The 21297-nt window shown below is 37.3% G+C and overlaps 1 protein-coding gene across 1 annotated transcript in view; it reads right to left on the bottom strand.

The window, feature by feature from the left end:
- Positions 1-5077: 5077 nt before the first annotated feature.
- Positions 5078-21297, bottom strand: part of LOC122816489 (ankyrin repeat and fibronectin type-III domain-containing protein 1-like) — a 2048587-nt gene continuing 2032367 nt past the window's right edge. Inside the window, exon 21 of the mRNA XM_044089320.1 lies at positions 5078-5874. Within this exon, the coding sequence (XP_043945255.1) occupies positions 5587-5874 (288 nt within the window). The 3' untranslated portion in view covers positions 5078-5586. The remainder of the gene's footprint in view (positions 5875-21297) is intronic.

The following is a 21297-nucleotide window of genomic DNA, read 5'->3' as shown; positions in this document are numbered from 1 at the left end:
ACGGTGGGCTGGAAGACCAGTGAAGGGCCCCTCATAAGAAAAAGACTATAGCCTAGGGGGAATGGGATCCAGGGAGAACCTACACTCTGGTGACAGAGGTGTATTGGATCTGAAAACTATTGGCTCTGAAATGGGGGTCAGATCCAAAGAGTTCAGAATTTTCTACAGAGAGAGCCAAAAAATAAAACAGCAGAAGAAAAGGCTTCTCCTTAGGTCTATCTCCCCCTTATGTCTGCCAGAAGACTTCTTGACATTGAGAGAAATTCCAAATGCAGAAGAATGAGTAAGAGAAGAATCTCCTGTAGGGGTAGGGAGAAGTCCCTTCAGAATAAGTTTGTTCCTGTGCTCTGTAATTGCTCTAAGACCAAACGAGGTGCAAATGGAGCACTGTTTATCCAGGTGGCCAGCTCCAAGGCAAGATACACACTTGATGTGCAAGTTTAAATTTGATATCTTGTGGTTGCAGGCTACACATTTTTGAAGCTTGATGGTTTGTCAGCCATCTTACAAGGAAAAACTCCCTGTCAACACAACCACTAAAGAAAGTGACAGAACAAAACACACCACAGAGCTACATATTTATTTCACTACTAAGCATACCTCTGAACCTCTTAGAGCAAGAAATCTGGGCAAAACCATAACAATGGGGAGGGGGCAAAGGCCTCCAAATAGGGACAAATATTAAATATCGCTCTTACAAACTTAGAAAGTTGATAGCACAACAGGTTTTGCATTAGCATGAATTTTTCTGAAGGGTTTGAAATCTGAAACTGAAATGTCTGTCATTCATACCTCTCAACCTGGAAACATCAAAAATCTGGACAAGGCCCATGAAAAATAAGTACAAATCTGTATGCTGATTAACATAAAATTTGCATACACAATTACACAATCCCACCCACTCCAAATTGTATATATTACATTCTGCACAATGGAATGTGCACTAATATTACCTTGAAAACAGATGAATTCTAGACTTAGACTTACAGTAGCTTTACAGTAGCATTTGATTTTCACTAAATACATTAATTCCTGCTCATAATATAATTTCAGGAAGATAAGTACATCTTACACTAGTTTTTCTTATAATTGCTGTTTACTTCTCCTTTATAATAGAATACTGCAATGTAATTTCTTTTTCAATTAGAGATGATAATGCCAAATGTAGTGTGCACAACTGTTCAGCACTGAAACACAGCCATATTAAAAAGCAGCTGCTGGGAGTTACTGCCTGCTTTGGAGTATGACAATGATGAGGAAGTTAGAATGGTTTTGTGATTTTATAGCATTCCGTTATCCTAAATATTTTTTTTTATTCATAAAAATGCTTGTTCTACTCAGTGAACTGTAACAAACAATGATAATAACTGTGATACCTGTTACTTTTGGGTTATTTCATATGGCAACTCTAAAGATTTAGGGCAGCAGTAAATTAGAGTAGAAGACAGGAAAGATGACCTTCACATTGCATAGCTCAGATAACCACCCATACAACAAGACAATGCGTCAGAAATGATAGAAATGCATGTAAAATACAGTGTATTAAGACAAACACGCACAGAAGCACTTGCTGCATACACACACGCACACATACACAGGAGCGCTTGCTGCATACAGACACACACACACACACACACACACACACACACACACACACACACACACACACACACACTTCCCTTACCTAATTCCCAGCAAAGTCCAAAGCCAGCCAGCAGTCAGCTTCTGAAATGGCAGCAGAAGCAAAGTCCCTCTCTTAGCAGTCAGCATCCGAAATGGCAGCAGAAGCAAAGTTCGTCTCTCGGCAGCATATACAAAGCAAGCAGCAAAGTCAGCAGTTTCCATCCGAAAAGGCAGCATAAGCAAAGTCCTTCTCTCAAAGCAAACCCAACATATACAAAGTCCCACTCTCAGCAGCATAAGCAAAGCCAGCATTCTTCTCTCGGCAGTAACGATATACAACAGTTGTAAAGCCAGCATGCTTCTTTTCAAATTTTCAAAGCACTTCCCATTCCCGCCTGCTCGCAGCCAGCTGGAAATGATGATGTGAACTCCTTGAGCTCAATTCTGACTGGCTGGTAGCACTGATGGAGCTGACGTCATCTCACACGTGATGACGTCAGCTCCAACAGCGCAAAAATTAAAGAAATAAAAAAAAACAAAAGCAAAGAAATCGGAAATGAAGGGGTGCCACTCGGGAATCATGGCACCCCTTCATTTGGACCCCAAAACTCGGTAAAAACCGAGTAATTTGGGATGGTTGGGAGGTCTGCTGTAATTACTTTCTGACTTCAGTCCTCAATAATTTGCCAATGATTTATCAGAAAACCCAAATTTTATGAGGAACAGATCAAAAATATGATGCAAAAATTTGGATATTTGTAAAAATCTGGAGAGTGGAGAAGTATACGACTAAGAAATCTAAGAACAAGATAACGTTCCACTACTAGACAAAAACTGCTGACTCCAAAGGTGAGACAGACAGACACAGAGAAAAACAACTCTAACTTGGCAGCTAACAAGTAGCTAACAGTATGCTAAAATGATGAAAACAAGCACTATCTAAAGCCTAACAAGATTTTAAAGGTCAAAACCTCAAAGGTATTCAAACAATTGTCAAAAAATCCGAACTTAGGTAAGGCAAGGCTGAGCAGTAGAGGCTGTGTCTGTACTGAACGAGCAGCAAACAAGATCTGCGGTAACTTTAGTGGCAGGAGGGGATTATGACTAAGGGGAGGATTCTGAGCTTTGGAATCAAAGTTTAGAGTGACCGAATTCAGATCCGAGGTTGTATCCAGAGACCTAACTGTTGAGGAATGGACAGAAGAAACAACATGAGATCATTAGTATACATAGTTACTGGAGACATGGAGACACAGCTTCCCTATCTAGAGGCAAAGCAAAAGCAACCCCCCTCTCCAACATAAAAAGTATTAGTAGACTGTTTTGTGATTGCTAGGAATGTATCTTTATATTTCTTCAATACTTAGAAGTTTAACATTTTTATAAAAACTATTTAGCTTTTTGTACTTTTATTTCTGGCACATAAAGCTTTACCGTTAAAGGGACTGAGCTAATGTCATCATTCCAAATGAATACTACTAGTCCAGGCTGGAGAATAGCATGTGGTCTCTGTTTTTTTAAAGAGAGTCATAATAAACAAAACTCAGAACTCCAGAAAGGAATGCAAAAATGCTTGACTTGACATGTAGGAAGATGCCTACGTGTCTAGAACTGTGCTTCAAGACCTAAAAGAGGGTAAGAGGCACCTTACTGTGGGCCCACTAAGTACTGACAGTTTTATGTATCAGACAGCGAGAGAGAGAGAGAGCACTTTGTTGGCTTACTGTCATGGATGGTGTTGGTAATGAGAGAATGAAAGAATAAATTAAAGGCTTGAACTTCAAGGGGAGGTGACTGGAAAGAGGTTTCAGTGAGTAGTGAGGGAAAATATGGAATCATCTAACAAAGCCTACAAAATTTTTAAAAACTTTAAGACATCACAGAATGACTTCTTGGGTGACCACATGCAAAAACAGGTAGGGTGGCTAGTAAGCATTAATGACCTTACAACAATCCTGTTTCTACAAATTTGTACTGTAGTAGATTGCAGTATAGCATACCATATTGCATTGTAACTCTACATACTCTGCATATTAAAGGAAATATTTAACAGGTGATCATGACTGAACTGTTTAAGTTTGCCAAGGAATAAACTCCTAGAATGACACATCTTTCACAGATATGCAAAAGTACTGGGACATCAGCTGCCAACTCACGGGTAACTTTTTTATAGAATGTTTAGACATGCTGTGAAATAACCTTCTTGATCAAGGTTTGAGTTTCAAATAACCAGGAGAATTCAGACATGCATATGATATAACTTTTTGGGAGGGCAGAAGATGGTCACCTGCTAGACAGAAAGGATCAGAAGCTATTCCCCATTCCATTATATAGGAATATAAATGTCCTTGGTTAGAGAGCTTCAGCCCTGGTTAGCCATCAATGTCTATGTAGGAGAAAAAAGTCTTGCTATTGTACCCTGGAAGATGAAAGTGTCAGACATTTTCAGTCCTAGCAGTATAAAATTAAAAATGTAAGTACAATGAAAACATGGCCTAATATCGTTTACCTACATTACATGATGTTAGTACTGCAGCCATACATAACTAGGAAACTAAATATGACACACTGGCTAATGTTTTATGGTTAACTGCAATGCTTTGAGGCTAAAAATTACTAAAAATTAACACTATTAACCTGTATTGTTGAACTGTGGAACATGGAGGACGGAGGAAAATTATACAAATGAAACAAAATGTGCACAGGCTATCTGTGTACAACCAGGTCAGCATGTGTGACTGTATAGGCTGTGTCTATTAGTATTCAGATCTATAATGAACCTAAAACTTGTATTCTGGGACTGAAGAATGTTTTTAAAATGTCTTCAAGTAAATTGTGTTTCAAACTGCTGTGCTAAAGCTTTACCAGTCACTGGTATGTGCACTCAGAATGCTATTGTTTGTAGCGTTTCTACAAGTAAGGATAAGTTACTGAAAGGTTGCTATTTATATATGTTATTGCCTGTACCCACAACACTAATCATCTTAAATGCTGATAGTCAGGTAACCACCATATCCTGACAGTTTAGTTCGGAACAATCTGTTCTGGAACTGGACAGGTACAGAAGTAAACTAAAACTCTTGTTTTACATACTACTATCTTCTATTTACTTGGAAAAGGCAGTGACCACAAAGGCTCAACCCATATCAACTTGATTGTCATATGAGCGATAGAAACTGATGCATAACAGTCAGAACATGCAGTAAACAGGGAAATGGGTATTCATGAATAGAGCCCAATATATTAAAACTTCAGTAGCTTTTCATTGATAACTGGCAAGTAATTGTAATAGAAACTATTCAGGAACAATCATATACAGCCCATTAAAAACAAACAACAAACTAAAAACAAAACAAATGACACAAAAGACCAAATAAAATTAGGCAACTATAAACAAACAGCAGTAATGTCTCTAAATAATTCTAAGTAGAAACACAAAGAATATTTTCCACAGTACAAAAACATTGTTAACAAGTCAGTATAAAAACACTGCAACAAGTCCATTGTTAGCTCCTTTTTTTCTGCATAGCCATACTTGCCTCTCATCTCCTGAAGTTACTGAAGGAAAAAATGGAAGTTCTTGGAGTTACTGTCAGGGAAGAATAATGACACACATGTTGCATTCCTTGTGTATATTAAAGTATTTGATGCACTCAGCAATTCCTGACAAAACACACCAATAAATTTTGATAAAGTGTCATTTCTGTCCATTCCAAAAGAAAAGGCGAAATGCCAGAGAAAATTAGGATGGATCAAATGTATTGCTTTATTTATAATGGTAAAAGTTTATGTCCCTTCAGCTTTGCTCTCTTATTTTCTTTTCCAGTCCCCTCTTCTTTGCAGTTGGGGTCTTTGGTGATAAGACAGAATTCAGCCTTCCTAAAGTCCACTCTGATTGAACATGCCATTAGAAAGGAAGTGTGTGTGAAGTGCAAGTCCACTTGAAAAGGGAGACTGGGATGTTCATACAGTAGTGGCAGGTCCATATTGGAGTAACACAGGTGTGAATTCTTTTATTCGAACACACAAACGTCCTTTAGTCCATGGGTTCTGAAGGGTGTATGGATGGAAGTCATCTGAAAGCCACCGTTCATGGTTGTCACTAACAAAGACCAGTCCAAATTGATCTAACTGGTTCTCCTCATAAACATAAGCTTCCAAGTCTCCCAGCACACTCCTAGAGACCTCGTTCATCTCGCCCACCACAAGACGAATGATTGCCCGTGCAGTTGTGTTGTTAGTAATATGGAGCTGAAAATAAAGAATATGTTTAACAAATTTAAAGTACGTGCAGTGTTTTGTTAAACATTGTAGAGATGCTCTGCAGATATGAATAACCTGAAAATGGAATATTGTACAAGTTTTAAGTCCCAGAATTCTGACACTGAAACAATGAAGAGTATTGCAAATAATTTTTGATGGCTGTTCTCCACAAACGTCTGAACACACTATAATATTATTTTTACCTTGAGTTACTGTAAGTCAGGTGTAAGAATAGTTACCCAAAAACTGTAAACATCCTGTGCTGAGAGTCTATACTTTGAATTTCTGAGATGATTTTAAGAACAATGAAAGAGGAACATATACTGAGAATAAATAAGAATAAATAATTATTATAGTCTATGATGTTGAATGTAATTAACAAACAAATTATTTCTCTAATCCATAATAGGTCAGAAGGTTGCATTTTGGAGTAACCCGTAGCTCCCACTCTCAGTTAGCAGAATGGTATGTTTAATTTACCATACCAAGTTTAGACACTTACATGGGAACTAGACAGCATGAAGGTAAATTAATGAGGTTCAAGCTTCTTAATGGTGAAAGGTCTTAAGCCTGATGATTACTATGAATCTGTTTTTGTACAGTTACTGGGCATCCCACTGTTCCTCCATATGGCTATAACACATAGCCAACATGAGCAGGTAAACTAAAATAATAACATAAGTTGACCTGAACCATATATCTGTCTCTGTCTATACCTATCTATCTGTCTATCTCTCTCTCTATCTCTGTATATATATATATATATATATATATATATATATATATATATATATATATATATATATATATATATATATATACACACATACAGACTACATAACAGTTTATAGTAGCACAATTAAACAGCCACATGCCTATGTAATACATCCCAACAGAGATACATTACAGCACCAAAGGCATCTAATGGTGAACAAATTAATGACTGGTCATTGTCAGAGGGTGGAATACTACTAGTAGAAACAGTCACTTAGCAAATGAGCCACTAAGAGACTTTGTAATATACTAATAGGGTATGGCTGATCTGGTACATGAACTTAATGGAAAAGGATAACTCCAAGAAATGCTGGACCTCAATAAAAAGCAATATTTTCAGACACGAGCTAAAATGTATGAAACCATTTATCAAGAGTACTAAATCTACAGTCCAAAACCATTCACTTCACAAACAGTGGCAGTATACACATAATTTTAAAATAGAACCTTTTCTGATGGCTAATTTATACAAATGCTATGGTACAGCCAGTCATGCATCCACAAAAACCTACCAGTAACCAGATCCATTGACCTAAACAGATAAAGCCCTGGCTACCCATGGATTTGGGCTCCTTTTTTATGCTGGGAACATAGAGGAATGATGTGGTGAAGCAGCTTGGTTTCCTATTCTAAAAAAATCTGAAAATACAGGAGAACAGCAAATGCTGATCATTATTGTTTTCCTTTGTTTACATGGGGCAAGACTCCCCACTGTGGGACGTTAGTCTCCTACATCTACTGATCTTACATATACCAACACTGAGACTGCCATGCCTCAAAGAAAAGGGAGTAATCTGAGAAACAGCAGTCTCAGAATTGTTAAGTATAAGTCTGCGTTTTCACTCATTCACTCTTGGTATTCTAAGACTCTTACTAATGAGTTTGGAATATCAAATGATTACCGGCCATCTCATCTTTCTTTGATGGTACACAACAAGGGCATGTGCTTGAGCATATTCTTCATCATAAAATTCTGAGTGGAGACAAGAAATCATGTGGAAGTGCTGGAGGAATACATATTGCAGGTGAATACATCCCAAGTGCCTATTTCATGCTAACTCTTAAGAACTTTGGGCATACATAAAGGATAATGGAGCTTAATTACAAATCTCTAGTCCCTAGCAGAATAAAGGTGACCACTTATGGCATACCAGACTTTCACACCAGCTGAATGAATAGGCCATAGGGCTCTCAGCTAGACTTGATGGTTACTGGGATAATGATCCTGCTCCCTGCCCACCAAAAAAAAAAAAACACGATGCTTTTTTTATGACAGGTAGCTCAGCATTTGCAATACACTTCCAGTATAACTTGATGAGCTATTAGTTAGCTGCAACCTCACATAAAGTTTATTTATTTGCCTAGAAACCAAGTCTTAGAAATTAGGCTATATTAATATGGTGCCTTCAGTCTCATGCCCCAGTCAAAACCCACATAAAAGCTCTTTACATTAACAGAAGTTATGCCACGATATTTACTTATTTTATGCTACATTTTCCCTTTGCACCAAAGCATCAAACCAGTACAGTGCCAGCCATTCTCCTTTATGGGACAAGAACAAGCCTGCAGTATGCCATCAACCAGGCAATCATAGGATGATTTTCTGTTTAGCTTGTAGACTCTCCTGCACATGACCTCCAAAGGTCCCATGGGTTAGGCATGCAATGGGATAGTGTAAGGACTACTAATGTCTTTTGGCTTTTCCCAGTTAGAGGTCGCCACAATGGAACTCAGGTCCGCTAATGAATGGTAGTGGATTTTTATGGTGCCAAGTTGCCAGCCCAACACCCATCCTTCAAAGAAGGTACACTACCCATTTATGCACGCACATACCTGCATGTATTTAAACATCAATCGACCGCGGGAAGGACATGCAGACTCCACAAAGAAGGTGCTCCAGCCGAGGATCGAATGGGAGAACCTCTTGCTATGAGGCGACAATGCTAACCGCTGCACCACCGCAGCCCTGTTACCACCTTATTCACTTCCTCATTGAAGCCATTTTTCTACATGTCTGTACCTACATCACTTACAAGTTTGTCTATATCTGAGGGTAGTGATTGATATTGAAAACTGTCTGCTGAAAAAAAAAGATTATTTTGCCTATTGTACATATTGGCATGAGAAAGGTAGTGACCAATTTGAAGTTGCTTATATATATATATATATATATATATATATATATATATATATATATATATATATATATATATATATGGGTCTACCGAAATTTCATTTGACTGAGACTATATAACCTAAAGTTGATAATACTGAAAACTCACTTGACTGAAACTCATAACACTGACACCTTACAATGCTAAGTTTTAACATAGTAGTGGCAGTGTGTATAAGGTAAGTAAAAGGCATATACCCTTTTCCCCACTGTAGTGCGATCCTGGAGTTAGAATATATAGTTATGGGGGGTGTGGGGGTATATATTATGTTCTGAAAAGAGTAATTTATTGGGCTTGTAAGTATCCATGTCTATGGTTCAAAATATTTAAAATACCACACACCCCCAACTATATATACTAACTCCAGGATAGCACTACAGTGGGGAAAAGGCAATATACCTTTTACGTACCTTATACACAATACCACTACTATGTTGAAATTTAGCATTGTAAAGTGTCAGTGTTATGAGTTTCAGTCAAGTGAGTTTTCAGTATTATGAACTTTAGGTTATATGGTCTCAGTCAAATGAATTTCAGTGAAATGAAATTTCGATCATATGAAGTAGACCCATATGTGTGTGTGTGTGTGTGTGTGTGTGTGTGTGTGTGTGTGTATGCATAAGATCATAGGTAATTACCTAGGGTAGCTGCCCTCGCAGGCTATTTTAAGCCTACCTAATTTCCCTTTTTGTGCTCAAAATAACCAATCCCATTTGGTTATAGATTGCCCTTACCCATCCCATGGTTGATAATTATATATTACCCCTAAAGCAAATAACTGGGAAAATAACATAGATAATCTGGGATCCATGCACAGGATAAAGCATTTAGGAGCTGCCTCTGTCCATTAGTGGCACAAGGGGCAGTATTGAGGTATATTTTCTGTTTCCCATCCATAGATCTAAGTTGCACTTGAATATGGACAGGGATGAACTTTGTTTTATGTAGATGGGGAGTCTGCTCTATAGCTGAGGCATCATGTGCAAGATATACCTGTCCCTCCAGCCATTCTGTTGATGTTGCAGAAGAGGTTTAGATCCCTAGACTGAGTATTTCTGATGCCCTTTGACTTGCTGATGTGCAGGAAATATATCAGTAATGGGTTGGAGGATGCCTTGTATACCAGATATAGGTGCCTCTTAGCAGTCTGTAGGATACTGAGTAAAGTGGCAGGGCTTTGAGTCTTCTGCATGGAGACATGCGTGAATGGGCGTACCTTCGCTGAAGGATGTGCGTCAGGCCTGGCAAGCCGGTACATAAAAATCAACTGCCAATCATTAGCGGACCGGAGTTCCACTGTGGCGACCCCTAACCGGGAAAAGCCGAAAGACACAAATTCCTTAAGTACAGCATTTCTGTGGCCATTCCAGTTGCTGCATGTGTCTGAACAGATAATTGCCAAAGGGGACATTAGACTCAATGACTGGTCTAATGAGGTCTGAGTAAAGAGGGACAATGACATAGCTATTTCTAAACACAATCCCTTTGTTAATAAGTTGTATGAAATAGAAGGACTTTCTTACAACAATGGACACATGTTGGTCAAAAGTTAGGTCTCTGTCTACCTATGTCCCCAAATCCCAAATAACTAGATCAACTCTTAGGGCATATTGTATATGGTAGTTCCATGGGGTAGATGATGTCCCAAAAGATACAATAATGCATTTTTTTTTTGCTTTATCTGCATCCCATCTGTGAGCCAGCTTGTAATCCAGTGGGTGACACAGGGTTTATTCCCAGTTTATTTAGCTTTTCTATGTCTGAGTGGGGAATTTTGTCATAAGCTTTGGCCTGGTAGGGGTATGTGGCATGTACCATTTTGCATTCATCTATTGCTTTGGTGACCTTTTCAAAAAAATCCACCAGGTTGAGTATGCATGGCCCGCCCTTGAAGAATCCAAATAGAGACAAGTCCAGTGTTTGTAGGTTCCCTCTGTCCTGATTGATTAATTACGTAATATCTCTTTCTATGACTTTGCATATGAGGCTGGTCAGACTTACAGGTCTGTAATTGCCTGAGTCTGTGAAAGGGCCTTCCTTATGCAAGGGAATGACTGTAGCTGTTCTTCATTTGCTTGGTACAAAACATGTACAGAGGTTGAACTTGAACAGTGTTGTTAGGAGTGTGGCTAAATCATGCTTCATGATATTAAAGATGTAACCAGGGATATTGTCAGTACCCATCAATGCAGTATTTTTAACTTTTGTTAGCACTTTTAGACTTGGTCTTCTGTGAAAGCTGGAGATGGTCCAGATTCATGTATAGCTTGAAGGACACAGAAAGGGGAGAGAAGGGTAAAGTTATAGCTAAATGTATTGACTAGTAGGGTCTCTAAATCTTCAGCCTCAGTGTAGGTAACATTATTCGTAATCAGCTCAGTGCATTACTGCATTGTACTTTTCAGATTACAAATGTAAACTAAAAAAATGTCTTGTGATTGTCTTTCGCTTGGGTAGCTATTTTAGCTTGAAACTTTGATTTGGTGGATTTTATTAAGCTGTTGAATTCATAAGATCATAGTTACTAGGCTAATGGCACTAGAGCCCTGACAAGCCTAGCCGAGTTCTACCCTTATTGCCATGATCAGCACCTATTGCCCCTGACCAAGAGGGACACAGGTGGAACCTCTGGGGTGAATTTACAGTTACCCATCCAATCGTCCAGATCGTGTTTGAAGAGGGCAAATGAGGTGCTCTGTTTGACATGAAGTGGGAGTCTGTTCAAAGGTGTGGTAACCTCTGGGAGACAAATCTGTCCCGCAAGCAGGTTTTATTAATATCACATATCAGGTTAAGGGCTTTAAAGTGAGTTAACCATGTACCATTGGACTTACAGAGATGCAGCATTTACAATACAGCAGAGTCAGAGATTGCCTTGTATGCAAGGCAGAGGTCACCTCTGAGTAGTCTATATGAAAAGAATAAAGTGACAGTGATTTCAGATGATCCGCATAAGACAGATGATGAAGACCTAGAATTTTCCTTGTGAGGAAACTTTGTGGTCTCTCCAAATGCTGCAGGTGCTTGGAAAGGTACATACCAAAAGGGGCATTGCATTCAATTATTGGCCTGTTGAGGGAAGAGTATAGGGAGGTTATAACTTTTTTTCTGGAGGCATTGCCCTTACTTATGAGATGAGCTATACCGAATGTCCTTCTTACCACTGTGGAGACATAGTGCTTGTTTATTTCAGTTACAATGGTTCGAACATTCTGGGTACTACTCTTCTTTCTTTTTGTCATTTTTTTCTTTTATTACAAAGCTTGTTGACATTATGGTCCTACCATGTAAGACTGTTTCTGAGGTTTGCCTTGCACTTATTCCTAAGGGGATACAGCTGCAACTATGGAGATGTTCACATGCTGGCATAGTGTGGTGGTGCACATTTCTGTATGCTGGCATAGTGTGGTGGTGTACATTTCTGTATATTCAGTGGAGTTAACTGGGTTAGATGGGGATTTGAAGATTTCCAATGTATCACTTAGGAATAGGTAGAATTAAAGAATTTCTAAAGGTACCTCGAGTGGAAGGGATCTCTGGTTTCAGTTTTATTTTGAATGAGACTGCTTTATGTACAGACCTAATAAGTGAAGAAGATGTGCAAGGGATGGTGCAAGTTGCTCCCGTATTAGTGTGGACAAGATCCAAGATGTTATTCCCCCTAGTGGGTACTCTAATTATTCTAGGGTTCTGAACTGAGGGAGTCCATGAATCTCTGTGCTTGTGCACTAGTGGTGGTGTAGGATTCTCATTCTACAGATGGACAGTTTTGATCACCAAGGAAATGGTATTGGGTTTAGTACTGAGTGATCCTAGGCACTGTCGCTTTCTTTAGTTATAGAGGGAGTTCTATAGCTAGCTAATATATAGTATGGGACATGAAAAAACTCTAGTGCATTGCTGCTTTACCAGCCTCAATGTGAGTCTCTTCGGGATGCAGATTGAGACACCTCCATCTTTTTTCCCTCCTGCTCAGTATAGGGTCTAAACATGTGAAAGGCATTATAGCCTTGCACAGCCTGAGTGCTCTCCGTTATTTAAATGATGTCTCAGTCACTACACAGACATCAATGTCCTCCAGGGTGAGAAGGGCTTGTAGGGAGTGGAGTTTCTTATTTAGGCTCCCAGGATTGATCAGTAACAGCTTTGTGTTTTCCTTTGCTTGTTTTGTCATGCTGCTAGGTTTATCAGGTTTGCATTGCCTATAAAAGGCACTATGGGGGAGGAAAATGTCTTTGACAATAACTAAAAGCCTAGAAGAGACAGAGACAGCTCACCCCTGGTGAAGCAGTATGGTCTGTCCATCATATCCTCCCAAGCTGTCAAATTGTGGACTCCCTTTGAATGACACCCAAAACTAAGTCAATGAATGAAGTCAATTATTTTTTTCACATTGTGGAATCAACTTTGGAGAAGGTAGAATTCTGCTCAATGCTAGGTTCATACCTGTCTTGTACACATAGTCCAAGAGCTCCATAACTTCTCTCTTCATATAGTCCAGGAAGGTACACCTCAATTCATTGACAATGGCATGAACTATAACAGAGTCATACTGGTATTTCTTGTTCAATGACTTGGATGCATGTGAGATCTGACAGACCCTGGCAGCAGACAAGCATCTAATTGTCACTCTTTCCTTGCTCAGTCTGATAAGAGGCACATCTGTATATCTTACAATTGAGGCACCAATAACAATAATATCTGGTTGAGTTGAAGCCTGCCTTATGGGCTTAGCTTCTGTGACTTTGGGACTCTGTGCTATGTGAAGAAGTAGGCTTAATTTGCTGAGCATGCTTTGTGCCTGTGCTGTGTTTTGGAGATCTTTGAGGTTTAGGCAAGTTAATCTTTGAACCACAGCAAATTATGGATTATGTATACTGTGATGGCCTTGAAGAGGTGTGATGTCTGGTATACTGCTGATGACATTAGTATCTGAGTTTACTGTGTGTGTGAGATTTTTGGCTCCAAGGATATTATATATGCATGTCTTACACATTGTATTATTCTGTTTGAGTAATAGATGATTGTCAGATATCATGAGACAATTCTTACACTGTCTCAAGATACACATCTCAGGCTGGCTAGAGAGGTTGTGGGGAAGTGCAGGTCCATAATACTGACAGGAATGACTCTTGAGGGCAGAGGTATCTATAACTGCTTGGAGTTCAGTTTTAGAATAATGTTTAGGTCGATTTGCTATGGAGTATTTAAATTTCAGCACAAAACAACCAGCCTGGACAGCTTCTTCTGCCACCAGCAAGAGCTAGTAAACTAATTACAGTAAAAAAAAAAAAAAATCACTAATTTGATACCAAAATCAGGGTCTATATCATAATGTCGAATACTGACAAGTTTGAAGCATTAAACTTCGAACTTAAAAGTTTGAAGTGTAAAAATCGTCGAAACGTACAACGGAGATCGCCATAGAGTGCGAAAAGGGAAGATTTCCCTTTACTGCACTGTAGTGCGATCTCGGAGTTGGTATATTTAAGTAGCGGGGGTGTGTGGTGGGTGCAGGCTTGCCCCCCTGCATAGAGCATTTTTTTTTTGTTTTGGGTTTTGAGTGTTTCTTTTTTTTTGACATTCGACATTTTTAGACTTCGAACTCTCAAGTTTGAAGTTTGAAGCTTCGAAGTTGTCAGCATTCGACAATCTGATATAGACCCCTAAAATCATAGCAAGTAGTATCAGTATACACAATATTAAGCAACTGTATCAAATGCCTTTTAACCTGGTGAAAATAATATATATATATATATATATATATATATATATATATATATATATATATATATATATATATATATATATAAAATTCAGGTTAGGCTTTAGTTTGGCGCAGATAGTTTGGATTATGATAATGAATATATTTTGTATAAATCAAGCACTTATATGCCAATATCAGATCATACTTCTGCTGCATTTCATAGAACAAGATGGAAGGACTTCATAGACATGTTAGTGTCTAAATCTTAAAATAAGCTTTTTAACTTAACAAATGAGGAATGTGAACTGTTGGATGTACTGGCTAATTACAAATGTATTTCCACTGCTAATAGCTACAAGGGTGGTGCTTTGATTGTAAGAGATATGGCATTTTATATCAATAAAATATGTAATATTTTGGTTCTACTACTTTTAAACTAATTTATAAACATCTTGTTTCTGATATGCACAGAAATATTAATTCAGACCTTGATCATTTTACTATTTGGCTTTATTACTCCAGGTTTAGGAATTATTTAGTTGTGGAACATCCTACTTTACCATTTATTTTCAGTTTTCCAAAGTCTGACAAAAACAGATGACTCCTCCTGTCTGTACTAGTGCTGATACTTATGTTTCTAGGACAGCACCTCTGTCTATGTATGTTGGGAATGTTACTAAGAAGTATGTGAAACTGGTGCCTTCCTTCATACATGACGTTACTGACATTTTGTTTATTCTAGATAAAGATATTTGTAGGTGGCTAATTGTTATCTTGGATGAAGATGCCCTCTGTAAACACATGCTGAATGACAGTGGCACAAATGCTGTTTATGCTGTCATAAGTGCATATGATGATTTTACTGAAATCAAAATAAATAATATTTGTACTCTTGTTACATTTAATAATTATTATAGTGTTTCTGCATTTTATAGTCAAATATGCCATTAACTGTGTGGAACAGCCACAGGATTTCCATGGCCCCCAGTTATGCCCACTGTTTTATGGCCATTGGGGAAGACAATTTTATTTATAACTCATAACACTGAACATGCCAAAGAAATATCGTCAAGGCCTAAAGAGGTAATCACTGCTTTATACTCAACATTGATCAGGCTAGTTACTGAGTTCATTGCCCCCTTTGGGATGTAACTCACTAAATATATCAAACAATTAGAAAAACCTCAAAATGGAAGCTTTATTCCTTTATTCGGTGTATTACAGATTTTTGAGTATAGATTTTTGTTTAATTTAACATGCAACTAGATAGCCAATTGTCCTTGACCTCTTGTATATCTTCCAATCCAATATCTCTACCAATACCAGAAGTAGGTATCTAAATCTTCACTAACAGATAAACAAAACATAGTGAAGAGACAAGTGTATAACCCTATGCATTACAAACAGATAAACAAAACATAGTGAAGAGACAAGTTTATAACCCTATGCATTACAAACCTGCCAATTGTCCTGGACCTCTTGTATATCTTCCAATCCAATATCTCTACCAATACCGGAAGTAGGTATCTAAATCTTCACTAATAGATAAACAAAACATAGTGAAGAGACAAGTTTATAACCCTATGCATTACAAACAGATAAACAAAACATAGTGAAGAGACAAGTTTATAACCCTATGCATTACAATCCTCTGAAATAAACTGCCCCTGCATGTTACACAGTGTGACTCAATATTTTCCTTTAATATAACCTGCACGATTGGATGGGTATCCAAAAATGTACTCAAGAGTTGACTGGTTGTGTCCCTCCTGCAGAAAGAAGGCATGGCAAGAGGGATCATCTGGCAAGGCCTGAATGGTCATAAGACTCAGTGACCTTGGAATATCTATGAATATATAAATCTATGCACAATTCATCATATTAACTGTTACCTAAATTTTATTGAGGATTATATGTTTTTTCTTATCTTATGTTTGTACTTATGGTAAGTTGGATGCACTTAATGTATTTATTAATAGTACCTGCTCCTTTTAGAGCTAGCCATTAAAATGGATGAAATAATGGTACACTTTTTAGACATAACCCTTTGCAAAATGAGTTAAAGTGCACCTTATAAACTGTACTGCAAAAGAAAGCAGTACAAAGTGATCATTTTAAAATTGCTGATAGTATGCCTCCGAGTTTTATAAAAAAACATGTAGCATAATTCCAGACAGTAAAGTCCTCTAGGTTCATGACAGAAGAGTCAATATTTGAAAGGAAGGTCAACTTATGTGCTAAGTTCAGAAAAAGAGGTCATAATGACACTTTTTAAATTAACATTGCCTTTGAAGTTAAAGGTGATTGCAACTGCAATATGCCATAATATAGCTTATTAGTTGAAGTGGAGACAGGCTAATTAGAGAAGAATACAGGAATGTTTTCAACTTTAGTCAAAACTCTTGCTTGCCAGAAAAAAAAAAAAACGGCTGAGAATAACTGCAGAATTTTGTTTTCAAATGTTGCTTTCTTTCATATTACCAGTGGAAAAAAAACTCTTCTTTAATTATAGAAGTAGAAAGTGGTTATGATATTTTTCAAAGAGTTGTCATTAACAAAGAGTTATTCAGCAAGAAGAGATCTTTTAATTTGTTATAGATGTACTTTGTACACATGTATAGCATGTAAATGTGAATATATCCTGTCACAAGATGCATTTTGTATTTGTACATATTTATAGCATGTAAATCTGAATATATTTATCCTGTCACAAAATGTTTTTAAATCTAAGCAAGCCAATGAATGCTTAACTAAAAATGGCATTTGAGTGCATCATGTCAGCACTATAACTGCTTCAATGTATGCAAAACTGTAAGCTGCATGGCAAGATTTATCAAGCTATACAAATGACAAAAAATGCATCAGTGAAATTCCCTGCATAAATATAGTGTGCATTTTCATGTACCAAGGTTTGTTTTCTGTGTTTTGAATGTGATTCTTGATGTTTGAGGAGGAAATGATAATAACATTTTGGAAAGAATGGGATATGATGGTTAGTGAGACTGAATGGTTATTATTTTATAGGCATGAATTAGTTAATTAGTATAATACCAATTCTTAAGAGTAGGAAGGTCAAGCATTAATTAGTTAATCTTTATAATGTCAATGGTTTATTTATGCATGAAACATACTTAGAAGCAACATACTTTTAATCCTTTTAATAGTGTGAGGAAATCCTTGGTGGACAAAACTGCACTTAGGTTTGTGATTGTCAACATAAAGGCATGCAGACATCTCCATCTTCATATTATGTGCATGATTTTACTTGTGTGTATATTGCAGGTCTAATGTACTTCAAATATCAATAAATGTTAATTTTGTTGATATTTTGTTTGTTTTACTTTTGATATAAAGGTAGGTTAGACTTTTGAATGCATGCCAAATGATCTTACATAAAGCAAAACTATGGAGCTTTAAAGATTATTACACTGTAAGTTTTATGCTGGCCAACATTTGGTACATACATATTTGTGGGAATATCTTAAATACAGTTTGACATTTTTCAGTAAAATTTTCTTGAACTTATATTCAGGTAATTAGCTATAGACTGTTCTTAGACTAAGATTCTAGGTATAAAGGGTTATAAGCAAGTCTTCTCTGAAGTTGAATGGAAAACTTTGCTCTTGCCAGTATTGGACTTTTTTCATGCTGACGTATTTCCAGTGACAAAATATGCCACTTTTACTGATAAATACTGATATGCATGATTTTTTTTTAGTTTTAATATTCTAAAACCTCATTATAACATTACTAATTATACCCTGGGTTTCAGAAGCTTTTTCCATAGTTCTCCCCCATTAACGGGCTTTGGCTCAGAAGAATTTAAACAAATGTGGATGCATACACACATACATATATATATATGTATATTTTCCCAATTCCACAAAGTAAATATTTAATTATATATATGTAGGATCAAAGGAGATTACTAGGCTATCGGCCTGGAGGTCATTTCAAGCCTAGCCGTTTCATCCCAATGTAATACCATAGAAATGCTAGTCAATACCCAAGACTGCATTTAGTGATGATTGCCCATGTCCAGGAGGGTTGTGGGCTCTCTCCCCAGAAAGAATTAATGGTGTCCCCACCCAATCATCCAGGTTCCTCTTGAACAGTGTTATAGGGGTGCTCTGTTTCACATGAATTGGTAGCCTGTTCCAAAGATGCGGCAGTTGCTGGGAGATAAATCTGTCCCTCCAACATGTCCTATTTAAGTCAGAGGCCATATTTAAGACTCTGAAATGGGGAGCCCTAGTCCTGTTTGATTTGTGGCTAGGCAGCAAATTCATTAGGTTTGGGTCTTGGATTGCTCTGTAAGGCCAGGCATAAGTCTGCCCTAAGAAGTCTATACAATACAGAGTAGAGTGACAGGGACTTTAGTTGGTCTGTGTAAGGCATATGCTGGAGCCCCTTGATCTTCTTTGTTAGAAAACTCTGAGGTCTCTCTAAATGCTGCAGGTACTTACTATGGTAAATGCCAAATGGGGTGGTATACTCAATTATGAGTTGGATAAATGCTGCGTATAGGGGGGGTATAACTTCTTTTTCTCTTGAGGTGATGCCTTTACTAATCAAGTATGCTACATAGAAAGCTTTCCTTACTACAGTAGACACATAGTGGTTGAAGTTAAGGTAGCAGTCAACTTGTGATCCCAGGTCCCTTACCACTTCATGGATACTTAAGGTATTGTTTATGTAAATATATACCTGGCTGTATTCAAACATATCAAACAACCTACATGTCGACATAAAATCATCTTAATTATACATAGACATACTACTGTGCATGCATCGAGCACCAACCTTGGCACATGCAAAATAAAATCCTCAGAAAAATGAAACTAATTCTTTGAGGGGGGTGGGGGGCAAGCCTCATTTCACCAGACACACCCCACTGCTAATTATGTATACTAAATCTGAGTTTGCACAATTATTTGTGAAAGGTCTTATTCCCCCACCCTGAGATTGTTTCATTTTGTACTTATCAACACCTGACGGCTATCTGGTTAGTCAGCCAAATTCTGTCAGCTAAACAGATGCCAACTGAACCATTGCCTGACAAATGCAATGGATAGTATACATACATATTTTATATATATATATATATATATATATATATATATATATATATATATATATATATATATATATATATATTTACTATCATTATTACGAAAATCAACTGAATTCTTGCTTTTAAATACGAGTCATAAGACTGAAAAACATAAAAATCACAAAAAGCAACGGAGGAACCAGAAAAACGCAGTTGTACTTTCGTACCTTGCTCAAATTTACTTTTGTACCTTGCTCAAATGTACCTTCGTACCTCATACAATAACGAGCCAAAATCCACTGAATAAAGAAAGGACAAGACTTTATTCACATCACCTTATTCACCTAGGATTTTACAAGAATTTGCACTTTACTATAGGTATTTCTTTAAGGGGGCGTAGCTTGGATTATTTTAAATATTTTAAATATGTACATGTGATTAGCTGAATATGTACATGTGATTAATGAATTATGCTATATAAGATGTAATTAACTGTATGTATTTGTCTGATGAAGTTCTGTGGTTCAGGATGAAAGCACTTACCAGCTTTCTACTCTGTGATGTGAATAAAGTCTTGTCCTTTCTTTATTCAGTGGATTTTGGCTCATTATTATACGAGGTACGAAGGCACATTTGAGCAAGGTATGAAAGTACATTTGAGCAAGGTATGAAAGTACAACTGAGTTTTTTCTGGTTCCTCCATTGCTTTTTGTGACTTTGCAACAGTTTTGTGTTGTGTTTTGACTTTTTTTCTTTTGAAAAACATAAAAACCCACACTCAGAATCCTGAAACAGATGTCTGAATCATTCCATTCGATGTTAAGGTTGAATGTAAACTGTGTTTGACAGGAATTGGATTAGATGCGCTTTTTTTTTTTTTGACATGCGTTACTAAAGCACCGTAAATTATGCACCACATGATTGATTACCTGAAGTATATACATGCAATGCTTTGCTCTAGAAATTATTCTGCATAAGGATAAATGCCAAAAATAAGTCTACATGTGCATGTATCATGCTACTGTACCCACTTGTCCACAAATTCACATAATACTTCACAATACAGTGACCACTGTTAGACAAAAAGGAATAACATAACATAACTGCATTTCACCTTCAAAATGAGCAGTGCTGAGCAATTAATTGTAAAAATCCTCTTGCAGTAAAGTCATCCTTTTAGAAAGTAGCCTCATAAAGTTAGTCTCCCTGTCAATCAACCAGTGTCTTTTAGGAGAGGTGGGAAGGCAACTTACAACTCTGCGCTTTATATCTTCTATGTGGTTCTTCTCTAATTGTATTGCATGCAGAATGTCACTGAGATACAACTGCTTCTTCCCTAGCAAACTTCACAGACATCTGTGCCAAACCTCTTCTACACTATTTTGGCTCTTAGGGTATCCTAAAAGACAGAAATCGTACTGGTTCCAAAACTGTACTTCGAATAGAGGAGGATTTCCTTCAGATGATGCATTGCGAATACCATAATGCTGAGGCTTCCCTAAAATGTAGTCATCACTAAAAACAAATCGCACAAAGATTTCTCTAACTGTGGAATATCTGCCTCTCATTAAAAGTGGATACTATGTCTGTAGGGTTTAAAAATAGAAGAACTGGGATTTGCTTACACAATAAGGCAAAGTGTATGTCGGTGCCAAAGTGGCCAGCAAGGTGTAACTTTTGAATTTGCCGCCACACAATTTGAC

This window comes from Protopterus annectens, chromosome 12.part0 (genome assembly GCF_019279795.1).
Source record: "Protopterus annectens isolate FY-2018-M chromosome 12.part0, PAN1.0, whole genome shotgun sequence".
Lineage (NCBI taxonomy): Eukaryota > Metazoa > Chordata > Ceratodontiformes > Protopteridae > Protopterus > Protopterus annectens.
This window is presented reverse-complemented; position numbering and strand designations above follow the sequence as displayed.